This window comes from Diabrotica virgifera, chromosome 3 (genome assembly GCF_917563875.1).
Source record: "Diabrotica virgifera virgifera chromosome 3, PGI_DIABVI_V3a".
NCBI lineage: Eukaryota > Metazoa > Arthropoda > Insecta > Coleoptera > Chrysomelidae > Diabrotica > Diabrotica virgifera.
In genome coordinates this window covers 117,443,072-117,459,013 of record NC_065445.1, presented here as the reverse complement: position 1 = coordinate 117,459,013, position 15,942 = coordinate 117,443,072, and the positions used below count along the sequence as shown (strand labels likewise).

General features: G+C 31.8%; 1 protein-coding gene across 6 annotated transcripts in view; it reads left to right on the top strand.

Annotated features, from left to right (window-relative positions):
- Positions 1-15,942, top strand: part of LOC114334579 (protein alan shepard) — a 531,107-nt gene that overhangs the window by 343,352 nt on the left and 171,813 nt on the right. Inside the window, exon 1 of one of the 6 annotated variants that reach the window (XM_028284645.2) lies at positions 3,354-3,613. The exons of the other annotated variants lie outside the window; for them this stretch is intronic. Coding sequence (XP_028140446.1) covers positions 3,584-3,613 — 30 coding nt within the window. The 5' untranslated portion in view covers positions 3,354-3,583. Of the gene's footprint in view, positions 1-3,353; positions 3,614-15,942 lie in introns of those variants that run through there. 6 annotated transcript variants of the gene reach the window in all.

Below are 15,942 nucleotides of genomic sequence, written 5' to 3'. Positions count from 1 at the left end.
AGGTAATAGCTCATATCCACCTTCAGTAACTGCACTAATATAGCAACAAATACACTTACCGGCAAAATTAACCGCCTACCTTGTATTTCTTCCAATTTGCAGGAATTGTCAATTTTGGACCACATTTTATTAATAGTCCAGGGCCCATCTGTTTTGAGATGGACGTTGAGAGGTGACTCAAATTTTTTTGCAGAAATTGCTTGAAAATAACTCAAATAATAATATTTGAGTTATCCTCCCTCTCAAAAAGGTCCGGAACATTGTTTAAATAATTAAAATATCAAAAAATGAAGGAAAAATTCGATTTTTTTTTTCGTTTTTTTGATTATAACTTTAAAAGTATTCATTTCTCAGAAAATATGTACTGACATAAAAGGTGAGTAATTAAATTTACTATAATATAGAATTAGTTAAAAGTTGAAAAAATAGTCACCCTTGTTGCAAAATAGCAATAATTGCGAAAAAAACCATACAAAAACAAGTATTCGCATTTTATGTTTTTCAACCATTTATTCTACACTTATGACCTTCATATTTCACCCAGAAAAACTTTATGATACAGTAAAACAATACTGTAAATTTCATTAAGATCGGTTCAATAGATTTTGCAAAATAAATTTTGCAATCCAGCTTTCGCAAAAACAATTAATTTTTTCAAAATGTTACAGGACTGAAAATAAAGCAGATAGCAAGTTGAATTTTTTTTTGCGTATAGAAGTGTACTGTACCTTTCATTTGCAATTTGCAAAATTAAAATCGATTAACTACCACGGCGTCAGGAATTTTTTTAAAGAAACATTAATTATTGGTGCTACGCGCAGGACAGCGGTGTTCGATTCACATGAAGTTGATTTCCACCAAAATTTCTTCCAATCTTCATCTAATATATTATTTTCTTACTCTATATTTTGTAGTATTTTAATATTTTAATTCCACAAAAATCAAACTAATTTTATTATTGTTTGTGAAATATTGTTTCAACAATTGTATATGTTTAAAAATAATAAACTTTTATTCTCAAGTTAAAATATATGAACAAATAAAGTTTTTGCTAAAAAAAGTGTTATTTTAATCGATAGAGTATGTGTTTTTATTTTGCAATAAACAAATTTATTTATTTATATCGAAATGTAATAAAAATTAAAATGTATCAATAATTATCAAAGGTCATTGGAATGCCCAATCAGAGCAAACTATCCGGTGTCCTGCGCGCAACACCAATAATTAATGTTTATTTTAAAAAAAACTCCTGACGCCGTGGTGGTTAATCGATTTTAATTTTGCAAATTGCAAATGAAAGGTACGGTACATTTCTATAAGCAAAAAGAAATTTGCTATCTGCTTTATTTTCAGTCCTGTGACAGTTTGAAAAAATGAATTTTTTTTGCGAAAGCTGGATTGCAAAATCTATTAAACCGATCTTAATGAAATTTACAGTATTGTTTAACTGTATCATATAGTTTTTCTGGATGAAATTTGAAGGTCCTAAGTTTAGAATAAATGGTCGAAAAACGTTAAAAAGCGAATACTTGTTTTTGTATAGTTTTTTCCCAATTATTGCTATTTTGCAACAAGGGTGACTATTTTTTAAATTTTCAACCAACTCTATATTGTAGGAAATTTCATTACACAACTTTTATGTCATTACAACTTTTCCCGGAAATGAATACTCTTAAAGTTATAATCAAAAAACGAAGAAAAAAATCGAATTTTTCCTTCATTTTTTGACATTTTGATTATTTAAACAATGTTCCGGTCCTTTTTGAGAGGGAGGATAACTCAAATATTATTATTTGAGTTATTTTCAAGCAATTTCTGCAAAAAAATTTGAGTCACCTCTCAACGTCCAAATGTACTAATATTTTTACAGATGCGCCCTGGTCTATAAAGATACGTTGAAAACTACCTTTGAAGAAAAGAAAACAATAAAATTATTGAAAAAAAAGTCGTTTATCAAGGGATATTTTTTAGCAAAAATCCAAAGTTTAAAAAGCTTACAAGAAAATTCAAGCAAAGATAATTTTAAAAATCATAGTCTAATTAAAACAAAATATTGAGTATTAATAATGAGTGCTGCCGTCTCTGACCCTTAGGACTTCTTGGAGCTGGTTCGACAATCCATTTATGATATCCGATTGAGGGATATTGGGCCACTCCTTTACCTAGTGATTTAAAATTCCCGGGAATTTATTCTCGAGGAAATATTCCCAAAATTTATATCTTACCGGGAATTTTTGGGAATTTATAATTTACACCGAAACTGATTTACTTAAAAATAGTTATTTATTACATTAAATGGAAACTTTTTGTTGGATTCATATTCTAATATAATGAAAATTTGGGAAAGAATAAAATAATAGGTGGCAAATAATGGACTTAACCAAGGTTTTTGGTGGTTCCATATTGGAATCTGTTGATGCTGAACTTGGACCAGGTTTGGTCAGGGTCAGATCAATTTATTCATCAACCTCAATTGAGAGAGGCTTACTGACATTCCTTGATGTCAATTTAGAAGCAGTTGTACTTGTAGTAACACTTAGAAATCTTTTTAGGTCTGCAGGGCATACATTTTTGAATGAAAACGAAGCGTCGTATGAAAAAACGGGAAGATAGATTGTTTGTCAGAAATTGAACGGGGAATTCAAAAATAATTTTTAATTTGAAATATTTCAGTGGCGTACTATTTTTTTCCTTAAAAAATTTCATACCCCCCAGAAAAAATTTAATGCCCCGTATCTCGGAAACAAATGAAAATCGAATAACAACAACACAAGTTTGGTGCGTTCCTTCCCACTCACCCTGATCTAAATTTTTCAATCACAGGCTTTGCAAGCTACAAGAACTTTGGAGTGGAAGATGTGTTAAGATTTTTTTAAAGTCGTATGTTTCTGAAATAGTACTGAATTTATTCCATACTTTTGCGTCATACTTCATACTGTTTATTATCAAATACATATTATTGTTTTCTGGATTGAGCGGGTTTTAAAGTCATTTTCCATTTTTTCTGCTTAATTTTAATCAAGTTATTTAAACAAAAAATGTGTCTTAGTTTACAAATAATAATTTAGATCAAAATCATATTGTTTTGATTTAAATGTTATTTACTGTTTATTATTAATATTGCATTAAATAGATTGTTTAATTATACTGACTACTAACAATAATAATATTTATATACTAGATGGTCATTAACAAAATATGTATTATTTTATACATTTACTGTACATACAAATTTCTTATCGGTTATTCATAACAAAAATAACTTTTATCGATAAATTCTCGAGACGTTTATTTCAAACTAGTAATGAATGAGTCATTAGTGGAGTACCGTCGGGTTCCAACAGTGTTGCGTGCGTGGTATAGGTGGTACGACATAATATCACAGTTCCTTGCTGCTGCATGCATTTGGTTCAGTTGGAGTTTCCTCTCAGCTGTTTGCTTGGTACGACTGATTGTTAATCGTTTTCTTTATTGTCAATCGATGACTGTACCTAATGTGTTTACGCAATTAGTATTAGAGCACCTGTGTTTGATGTGATTGTGTTTCGTTTTTGTGTCTAGGATTATTCCACTTGGTATCGATATGGATTTTTTGCTCCCGTGGGATTATGAGGTATGTAATTACTGGTTAGAAATATCGTTCCTTTTAATATTAAACTGATTATAATCTACCACGAATTGCAGGAGAAATGGTCTAAGAAACCAGCAAATGCTGTAAAGTCTTGTTGGAGGATTCTGGTAATATTCCTAATTAACATTATTTTCATGATTATCAACATTGTACAATTATTGATTTCGGGTCTCATGCGATTTAAGTATTTTTTGTTATTGTCAGTTATTTGTGTGATATATTTTAGTTAATTCCATGATCCTTTGTTTCTCTGCAGTTTTTTTATTATTCTGCCCATGTTCATAAAATCGTATTCATAGATTTTGAAAATGCATTCGGCTGCATAGAGCAGAGGCGCACCCAGCGGATGGGTTGGGGAGGGGGGGAGGTGTTAAACCTCTCCCAGGACCTATAAAGGAAAAAATATTCAAAGAATAGCAGGAAAATATAACTTGTCTTTCAAATACATTACAAAAAATCCACCACGCGCAACTTTTACCAATATTTTTGGGCAAATATCACCACTCTTTGCAAGGAATTCGGTATTAATATGTCTCTTCCCACAGGCAGTCCTCTACCAGCTTCCACGCCAGAAGAATGTTACAGAACATCTGTTTTTATTCCCTCTTTTGATGGAATTATACAATGCCTAAATGATAGGTTTGTGGCACACAAACAGTTTTTAAAACAATTGATGGATTCGACCGTTACTTGATGGAAGTTCATTTTATCTAACAATAAAACATTGAAAACGTTTGTTTTCTATACTTCCACAAAATTTATTATAACTTATAACTATGTGACTACAGCTGTTTCGGCAGAGTGCCTTTCTCAAGTGATTTAGTTTACAATGTGTTTGCCTTTTTCAGGTCTTTAACTGAAGAGATTGAGGAGTGGGGAGCTGTTTATCTCGAGTTGGTCATTCAGAATTATGTCTGTATTTTTTAATTTATTAATTTCCATAGATTCTAATAAAGATAGCTTAAGGCCTTTATTTTGAATATGCAGAATTTGAAACTCTTCATTAAAAGAATGATTATGATCTAGAAGGTGAAGTGCGTATGTAGAAGTGTCTGTTTTTCTATTGTTGAAAGCCCTTTTGTGTTCTGCTATCCGTTTATCAACCAGTTTTTAAAACCTTTTCAGGACTTACTAAGTGTACAGTGTGATGAGACGACAGGCAAATCGTTTCAAACTCTATTAGAGTTTGATAGACTTGATGACAAAAACATAAATAAAAGGAGAAATCATACTTTGGAAACAATTTCTAAACTATTTTAAACTTAAACCGACACCAAAAATTGCCCTTGAAGCTCTTGATATCTGTAACAAGAACTTATTTCCTCTGGTTTATAATTTACTGCTAATAATGGCCATATTACCTGTAACAACCTGTACATGTGAAAGGTCAAATTATTTAAGAAATTGTACTATCGAAGAGAGACTAAATGGTTTAGCTTTGATGTTCATATATCCCCTGATGAACAGTCCCTGAAGGCTTTTTGGAACGGATAATAAAATACAAACGACCAAACAAGAAATAAAAGATACGCAGAAGATATACAAGCTATTATGTATCTTATAAAGGACAACGTGAGAGAATGATTTAACCACTAGACACCAACAAAACAGAAAAACCCTAAATAGTAAATGTAAATTACGGCAAAATAAAAATGATGACCATTTAAGAGGAACAATTAACAAACAATAACAATACAATCTAGTTAAACAAGAACAAATAGAAAAAGTTAATGAACACAGATAATCAAATATTTCAAAAACAAATATAGGACTGTCAAACTAACGTCAGAACGTGTATGTATCGATCTGTAAATTGGTGCCGAAATTTGTAATTATTACTGTAAATACTAGTTATTAAAACTAGTTTTCGCTCAAATACTGACTAATAACAATTGTGTTACGTGTTAATCATCAAGAACAAGCTGTAACGTCAGTCAGTAAGAGATGTTTTACTTAATAATCTTCCAACTTAAACCCATTCAGTGTCAAACTGTCAATAGTTTTTCACTGTTGCTATCCCGTCCCAACGGACGCCAACGGTTAGGCAACCAGCATTGCAGTGATGGATCCAAGGTTATCACTTATTTCCAGACATCTAAAGCGTAATATAAACATATTCAAGTTACTTTTGACTACATGAGTAACAATTTAAATCAATGTTCCCAGACTCTTAGCATCACCATGTCTGGACTCAATTTTTCCAGTAATCTTACTAGTTCATATGCAACTGATACTATGACGAAACAACGTCCGATGTATCCCAAGAAGACCGAAGCAATTTTATAATTAGTTGTACGTCTCTATAGTATCCAATGATTGTATTTACATTTTTTTTTATCTTCATAATTTTTACCTAATGTTATTTAAGATTTAGAAATTAACTGTTATAATAATTAGTTTTAAGTCCTTATTGCAATTAATTATTGTATAACCAATATTGTTTGTGTCAATGGCCATCGCTGCGGAGACACATAAATTTAAATAAAAAAAAAAATTAAAAAAAAACAAATAATTAAATTAAAACAACCAAACAAGCATTAAAAAGACAAACGAAATAGACATGGGCTTAGTTTCATAAACTCAGCTCAAATACCTATTTAAAATTTAAAAATATTAAAGAACAAAACTGGGTAACCAGTGCATTCTTCTCATTCTTACATACGGACGTCAAGTGTGGAAAGAACAAATGAGTTACTAATATGAATATAATAGCTAAGACATACCTATATAATGTGACAATCGAAATACAAATGATCAACAAGAGCTGTCAGAGAGAATGAGGAATATCTGAGGAGGAAACGTCACAAAAGTAAAAAATATACTTTTAGACAGTTATACAAGTTTCGGACAGATTAGAAGCCTTCGAGTTATGGGCTTACAAAAGGTTATTAAGAATAAGTTATGGGTGGACAGAGTTACGAATGTCGAGGTGTTGAGAAGAATGGGAAAAGATTAAAGAGTTTTTAAATACAATTGAAGTTATAAAACTGCAATATCTGGGACATGTCATGAGGGGCGAGTGTTATAAATTGTTGCAATTAATAATACAAGAAAGAATACAGGGTAGAAGGAGTCGTAGAAGAAGAATACACCTCTAGGTTAAACAATTTGAGAGCTTGGTTTAACTGCACTTCTGCTAATCTATTTAGAGCAGCGGTATCGAAAGTGCGAATTGCCATGATGGTTGCCAACTTTCTTCGAGGAGATGGCATATGAAGAAGATAAAGTTACAAAAGATGGTATATGAATAATTGTGGTCCAAAGCGAAAAAACACTGATGACTTGTGATTTTTGATGTTTATGTATTATGTATAATAATTATTGTAGGTGATCTGTCTCTGACCTTAATGTTGGTATGTTCTTGTTGCTGACTGCTTTTAGTATTGGTAGTCAGAGCCTGCTACATTCTGTAAATGGGTTTGCTACACATTTTTCATCATTAAGCAAAATGAAGGTTGCTTCTTTGTTTTTCTCCTTTTTATGCCTGTTTCTTTTATAACTATTGATGCATCTTTCCATTGTACTGTGTACGCATTGTCCCAGGCATGTTTGCATATCTGTGGTTTGTGGAAATCTCTGTTTTTGATGTATTTCATGTTCGTTTATCCTGACACTTAGTGGTCTTGCTGTTTCTCCCACAAAAGTTTGTTGCATTTACAAGGTATTTTATGACACAAGGTATGGTTAATGACACCCAGTGAGTATAAAAGTGAAAAATTAATAACTATTGGATATAAAAAATTCAATCTGGAGGAAAATATGGTGTGTCTTTCCCCAAACTTATTTATTTATAGGGCACAATTTCTGATAAGTATTCACATATCCTCCTGTGGTGTATATGGACGATAGTGAATCCGTCGAACAAGCTTATTCTACAAGTGCTCATACGGATTTAGTAGCGCTGGATACTCATATAACTTCAATTAATTTGCCGTTCCTTTCCATTCCAAGTGATATCTTTTATGATGGTCTTTTAGATGAGGCTTTCGTGGAGGTCCTTTGGTCTTAATTTAGACACTCTTAATCTTTACGGCATCATCTTGTCACTAAATCCATTTTTTATTCTCCTACCTACAAAAACAACAACAATTAAGCAATAAAAGCAAAATATATATCATTCCGAATTATAACAATGGCACGTATATTTGAACTTCGTTAAGATCATTTAGCTTAACCAAACAACAATATGCTGCCATTTACAATCATTTGGACGCTTAAAACATTTTTTTTTATTTAATAGTAGTTTTAAATCCCATAGTCTAGTTGAAAGTTCTGAGAAATGTTTTTATTTTGTTTAAATTTATTTGTATGACAGCTTTCCAAAAAAGTTATGTCTATTAAAAAATGTTCCTCTACTTTTGTGGAGCATTTATATCAAACAAAAAATAGAATACATAAAAATACACAAAAAAGATATTTCTAGTTTTTAGGAGTTTTAGCATGTACCTACTAGTGATGTAACGAATGTCATTTTTTGAACATTCGCGAATACGAATGCGAATGCGAATATCTGCTACCGACATTCGCGAATGCGGATGCGAATGCGAATATTCAGTTTTTTTTAATTTGTTTCTATTTCTGTAATGGTTCCTAAATTTATAATGAAAAGTTAATTGATATTTAGTGTAAATAATAAAAAAAAGTGAAGACTGATAATGTGATTATACAAGGTTAAGTTCTATCTATCTATTAATTTCCCTTCATTTGTCCAAAGTTGAACGTAGGTCTCCCCTCTTATTTTTCCACTCTTCTCAGTTCAGTGCTAATGCTGTCGATCTGGTCCCTGCGCATCTTTTTAGGTCATTCGACCATCTCGGCTGTAGTCCCTTAAGTCTCCCTTCCTCCTTTGTAGTCCCAAGGCTTCCAGCCAGTGAGTTAACGTTTCATTCCATCTTCCATCTCTTTGTCTGCTGTTGTGTTCTGCATATTTCCATTTGAGAGTAGCTGCATGTTTGAGGTTAAGTTACCTTTTCTTAATAAAAAAAGATGAGAAGTGCATAGATTTTGATTTTATTAACCTAATATTATCTTAAAATTATTTTTTTTTCTGGTTTTCATATTCGCAAAACATTCGCACAAATTTCGCGAATTCGGATGCGAATGCGAATATGCAAAAACATGCCAATATTCGCGAATGCGAATACGAATATTCGTTACATCACTAGTACCTACCCAAAACTCAAACAAAAAAAAATCAATTAGCACCACGTGTACTCATATGCACTTTTACGAATGCATTCGAATGCTTTTACGAATGCACGAAAAGCACTTAGATGCTTTTACGAATAATTCTACAAAACAGATTATTATTCCTTCTGTGCGAAAGTTGAATGGGTAATAAGCAATTTTATTTGGATTTAGAAATGGTCTAGGAACTAGAGAGGCACTATTTTGTATCCGTCTTCTCTTATAAAAAGTTGTGAGTTCGGAAAGAACGTTTATGTTTGTTTCATCGACTTCGAGAAGGCATGCGACCTTCGATTTTAATTTGTACTCCGAGGAAATCTTTAGAGAGGCTTTGGGTGACGGATAGTGTTGCCAGGTCCGATTTGATTTTAATCGGTACATAAGCAAAAACAAATCGGGATTTAGGGTTGTAGATCGGGACAAATAAACAACAATAGCCCAGTAGTAAATAAAAGTCTCTAGCATTAAAACTAAGCTAATTACGCTCAAAATAAAGTTGTCTCCTTTTTTTTGGTAAAAAAAATCGAGAAAATCTCCCCCTATTTAGCACCGTAAATAAAATTAATCGTTACCGCTTTACCATTTACTTTATATGTGTATTGTTTATACGATCTGTAAGGTTTACCGGTTGGGAGTGCTTAGTTTTGAAAAAAAATGGTTTTATAGTAAAAAAATTCCTAAAATATTGGAAAATGCCCTTTTTTCAAAATAACTTAAAAAGTATTAGGGATACTAAAAATGTCAAGGTGTAAAAAGTAGGTAGGTTTTGCTTATATAAATATGATAGATTCATTTTGTTTTTCTGTTAAACAAAAATTGGTTCAAATATGGCTGTTCATATTTTGCATAGACTCGTGATTAGTGAGGCCCTTTCAATCATGTAAAAAATACATAAATAAAGTAAATTGTTTGTAAAGCGGTAACGATTAATTGCATTTGGGGTGCTAAGTAGGGGGAGATTTTCACAATTTTTTTACCAAAAAAAAAGGAGTCTACTTGATTTTGAGCATAACTCGCTTAGTTTTGATGCTAGAAACTTTTTTAAAACATAAAAATAAATCTTTATTAAAAAGTTTTAATTGGTTTTTCGTGAAAAGTGCTTCATTTCTTGGTTATATCACGTTGAAATATTTGATTTGGAATTTGACGAATAATAACGTATTTTTCATGAGCTACAACTTTGCTTTGCATTTTTTTATCTTATGCTACATTTTTGCTAAGAATATTTTTTTCGATCAAATACTTACTTTTTGAGTTATTTGTGAAAATTGCCTGAAAACGTGATTTTTTTGTCGAAAAATAAACATTTTCATTCGTAAATAACTCAAAAAGTATTAAGCAAGTTAAAATTCGATAGAACTAAAATTGCTTAGAATTAGTCAATTTATCCATCTCCGGACTTACTTTTCACCCCAACTAGGGGTGACTGTCACCCCCCGAGTAAAAGCAACCAACGGCCGGCACAAGCCGTCCAAATTTTCATTCAGTTCGGAGTTGATCCTGAAAATTACACGGTATCGTCGTATTTCCCGTTCATTTACTGGACTACAAGGTGTTTCTATAATCTGTATTTAATCCTACATAATAATAATGATCAGACGAAATTACAAAAAAAATTGTAGATTAAGAAAATTATTTATTTTGTATTAAAATTATATTTTTCATTCGATTTTGCCGCTTTTAGGAGTGCGTTGTTTTTATAACATAGTTATAAAATTCACTGCAAGTCTTCCTGAAATTGGTTTTCGTGTGTGAAAATCGGGACATTTAGTGTCCCGATCAGGTACAAATCGGTACGCGTCCCCAGACCCCTGAAAATCGGGACGTCCCGCGCAAATCGGGACACCTGGTAACGCTAGTGACGGATAAGAGGGAGTAAGACTGGGCTAGATTACTATAATAAGTAATCAGCAATATCAGATATACTCTTTGACTAGATTAGTAAATCTAGTCAGTGAAGCAAGTTATCGGAGAGGCCTTAAAATCGATATTTCAAAGACAGTGGATGGCAGTTGGAAAGATTAATATAGATCAATGGATCTTAATAGAGGGGAGATAGAACAGGTAAACCATTTTAAATACCTTATCAGCTGGTTAAATGAATATTTTGTGAATCTGATAAAGAGATAACCAGAATCGAAATATCACGTAAGGCTTTTATGACCTGGAAACCAGTTTTATGTAACAAAAACCTGTCGAATGAATATTCGCAAGAAGGTCCTGAAATGTTATGTGTGGTCTATCCTATTGTATGGTTGTGAAAGATTGAGGAACTACCACAATGCTAAACAAATTAGAAGCATTTAGCCCAGTAAATGAACGGGAAATACGGCGATACCGTGTAATTTTCAGGTGCAACTCCGAATTGCATGAAAATTTGGATATAGGTTCCACTTACCCTCCATTTCAAAGTTGAAATTGTGCCGTTGGTTGCTTTTACTTGGGGGGTGACAGTCACCCCTTCTCGGGGGTGAAAAAACATATTCAAGATAATACCGGAAATGGATAAATTGACTGATTTTAAGCAACTTTTGTTCTATAGAGCTTTTTATGTAAGTCAATACGTTTTGAGTTATTTTCGATTGAAAATGTTTATTTTTCGACAAAAAAACTACGTTTTCGGACGGTTTTTCGCAAATAACTCAAAAAGTAAATACTTGATCGAAAAAAATATCCTTAGCAAAAGTGTAGCTTATAAAAAACTAAAAAAAAATGTGTATCAGTAAAGTCTATCAATCGAGTAAAAACAAAGTTGTAGCTCATGAAAAATACGTTCTTGTGCATCTAATTACAAATCGAATATTTCAAGGTGAAATCACCGAAAAAATAAGCACTTTTCGGGAAAAACCTATTTAAACTTTTTGAAAGTGTTTATAGTCCAGAAAGCCACTGCGCATCCGCTAGGAAAAATATTCTAATTCGGATTTTTTACACAATCTTACTCAAAAAGGACTCCTTTTAACAAATTTGCATGTTGCCAGGACCAAAAGGTGGTCAACAATTTTTTAAACGTTTTTTTTTGTTTTTTTCCTAAAATTATTTTTTTGCTTGGAAGAAAGTTTTTTTAGGTTTTTTGGATCATTTCAAACAGAAAAGGTCTTAAGTTACTTTTCTCTAAAAATGATAGTTTTTGACATATAAACGATTAAAAATTGAAAAATTTCGAAATCGGCCATTTTTAACCCTTAAAAACTATGTGAAAAACTGAAAATTTAAATGTTGCCAAAGTAGGTAGATACCATGGACGTATAAATAAATATCTTTATTTATACGTCCATGGTAGATACTCTTTAAACATCGATTGATAAAATCCCGAAGAGTTTTTTGCAATACACTATTCAAAACTTCTTGTTTTTTAATTTTTAATCACGCGTGCGCGACACCGTTGCATGTGTATACGGTATGGTGCAAATGAAAGGAGTAAATTCGTTATTTCGTAAACCGGCGGCTTTAAGGAAAAAACCCGAAACAGGTCGATTTTTATTTTTAAGTTATGATATTGTGGCATATATAGTATACTAGTGACATCATCCGTCTGGGCGTGATGACGTAATTGATGATTTTTTTAAATGAGAATAGGGGTCGTGTGGTAGCTCATTTGAAAGGTTCTTCAATTCTCTATTCAGTAACGTAAACATTTATATAATTATTTATACAGAGTATCCAAAAAAGTTTTATTACATTAAATTATTTGACAAAAAAAGAAATAGAAGGACACCCTGTATAAATAATTATATAAATGTTTATATAACTGAATAGAAAATTGAAGACCCTTTCAAATGAGCTAGCACACGACCCCTATTCTTATTTAAAAAAATCATCGATTACGTCATCACGCCCAGATGGATGACGTCATTAGTATACCATATATGCCACAATATCACAACTTAAAAATAAAAATCGACTTGTTTCGGGATTTTTCCTTAAAGTCGCCGGTTTATGAAATAACGAATTTATTCCTTTCATTTGCACCATACTGTCGATGGAAAATAGTGTCGCGCACGCTTGATAAGCAATTAAAAAACAAAGGAGTTTTGAATATTGTATTGCAAAAAACCCTTCGGGATTTCATCAATCGATGTTAAAAGAGTATCTACCTACTTTGGCAACATTTAAATTTTCAGTTTTTCACATAGTTTTTGAAGGTTAAAAATGGCCGATTTCGCAATTTTTCAATTTTTAATCGCTTATATGTCAAAAACTATTATTTTTAGAGAAAAGTCACTAAAGACCTTTTCTGTTTGGAATGATCCAAAAAACCTAAAAAAAAAACTTTTTTCCATGCAAAAAAAAATAATTTTCGGAAAAAAACAAAAAAAAACGTTTAAAAAATTTTTGACCACCTTTTGGTCCTGGCAACATGCAAATTTGTTAAAAGGAGTCCTTTTTGAGTAAGGTTGTGCAAAAAATCCGAATTAGAATATTTTTCCTAGCGGATGCGCAGTGGCTTTCTGGACTATTATAAAAAGCATTATTAAAATTGTTCATAAAAGTTTCTAGCATTAAAAATAAGCGAGTTACGCTCAAAATACAGTTGGCCCTCTTTTTTTTTGTAAAAAAATCATGCAAATCTCCCCGTGTTTAGCTCCTCAAATGAAATTAATCGCTACCGCTTTACAAACAATTTACTTACTTATCTATTTTTGATATGATCTGTCAGTCTCACCGGTTTAACCTTTAACTACCCGCGCATCAAGTTATAACATAACTACACGCGTGGCGTACTTTATACGCCACAAGAAAATACACTTATAAACAACGGATTTGTTTATTTTTTTTTTGAAAAAATACACTTAGTTGTTTGTTATAAACATTATTCGGCATCAGTGAATACTTGGAGTTCCTTCTCAGTAAGCCAATTGGGATTTATAACTGGAATCATGGAGTAACTGGATTCCATGATAAATAAAATTACTAATAAAAATTTTTTTGAAATGTGATTTTTTACAGGAGAAAAAGTATTGTTTTTAAAGAAAAATATATTTTGTGCAATATTGACTAAAAAACAATTGAAATATGTACTTATATTACTACTTATATTAATATAATCGTAGCGTATATTGTCCACCACCGGAAACAACAAATAATAAACTGTAAATTACGATCTTCCCAGAACGCCGATTATAACGAAACTAAAACCAAATTGTAAAGCACATTCCAGTGATAGGTTAGAGAGATAAACATGGTCAAAAATTAAATTTTTTTAATATGTTTGCAGTAGAATTCTTATATCTGGCGTACAAAATACGCCAGCGCGTGTAGTTAAAGGTTAAAGTGCTTATTTTTGAAAGGGTTATAGTTAAAATAGCTTGAACGGGTCACTAATCACGAGTGTATGCAAATTTTGAACAGCCGTATCTTAACCAATTTTTGTCTTGCGGAAAAACAAAATGAAACTAGCTTATTTATAATAAGAAAACCAATATTTTTTTACTCTTTAAGATTTTTCTTATCACTAATACTGTTTAAGTTATTTTGAAAAAAGGAAATTTTTCAAAAATTTTTAGAAAATTTTGTTTTACTATAAAACCAAATTTTTTCAAAAATAATCACTTCAAGCCAATCAAACTACTTACAGATCATATAAACAATATACATACAGTTAAAATAAATGGTAAAGCGGTAACGATTAATTTTATTTAGGGTGCTAAATAGAGGGAGGTTTTCACAATTCTTTTTACCAAAAAAAGGGGCCAACTTTTTTTTCAGTGTAACTGGTTTATTTTTGGTGCTAGAAACTTTTGTAAAAAACAAATATAAATCTTTTTTTAGGTACTTTAAAAATGTTAATAAGCTTTTCCCGAAAAGTGCTTAATTTTTCGGTGATTTCGCGTTGACTTATATTCGATTTTGAATTAGACGAATAAGAACGTATTTTTCATGAGTTAACTTTGCTTTTTCTCAATTTATATACTTTACCGAGACACCATTTTTTTTGGTTTTTTTATAAGCTACACTTTTGCTTAGACTATTTTTTTCGATAAAATATTTACTTTTTGAGTTATTTGCGAAAAACGGTTTTGAAAGTTTTTTTGTCGAAAAATCAACATTTTCAATTGCGAATAACGCGAAAAGTATTGACTTACGTAAAAAACTTTATAGAACTAAAGTTGCTTATAATCGGTCAATTTATCCATTTCCGGGCTTATTTTAAACACGCGTTTTTCACCCCCTGAAAAGGGGTGACCGTCACCCTCCAAGTAAAAGCAACCAATGGGAAAAATTCAACTTTGAAGTGGAGGGTAAGTAGAACCTATATCCAAATTTTCATGCAATTCGGAGTTGCCCCTGAAAATTACACTCTAAAACGGTCATTTATTGGGCTAATTCTAATTGTGGTGCTATCGTATCGACGAATCCTAAAAAATCGTGGGTTTCGCACAGTTCCAATTAAGATGTTCTTCGAATGATGAATCCAGACCGTCTGCTCATAAACATCATAAAGAGAAGAGAAACGGAATACTTGGGCCATATAATTAGAGGACGTAAATACCATCTAATTTGCCTTATACAAGGACAAGTGAAGGGAAAGAGATGGATTGGTCGAAAGAAACTTTCATGGCTGCGTAATATTAGACAATGATGTGGTTCCACAGTAGAAGAATTATTTCGTGCAGCAGCCGATAGAGAGAGGTTTCAGGAACTCGTAAACATGACGACGCACTGTGGTTCCAAATGCCGAGAAGGTGGTCATGAACCTTTAAAAGCGTATATTGTTCATACACTTTGGAATTATTTCCGTACTTATCGATTTTTGGCATCCCTGATTACGAATATTACATTTTTTTTGGAAAAACAAAATGGCGGATCCAACATTTTAAGTGATTAAAAATATCAATCAAAACGCAATTTTTTGTCAAATTTGGTAATTTAAGATCGCTTATTATGGTAGGGGAGCCCAAGCGGGGATTTTTGCAGTTACTCGAGCGCGTGAGATTATCATATGGTGAGAAACCTGGTACCCTGCAGATGTACCTCTACCATATATTGGCTTTTAACACAGAGGAGTTCGTTAAGGGGGGCCAGAAAAACAAAATCTATCCTTAAAAAAACTCGAAATTGTCAGATTAAGATAAGGTAAGTTAAGTACATTCGAAAGAGTGTATATTTCAAAAATCTGACGA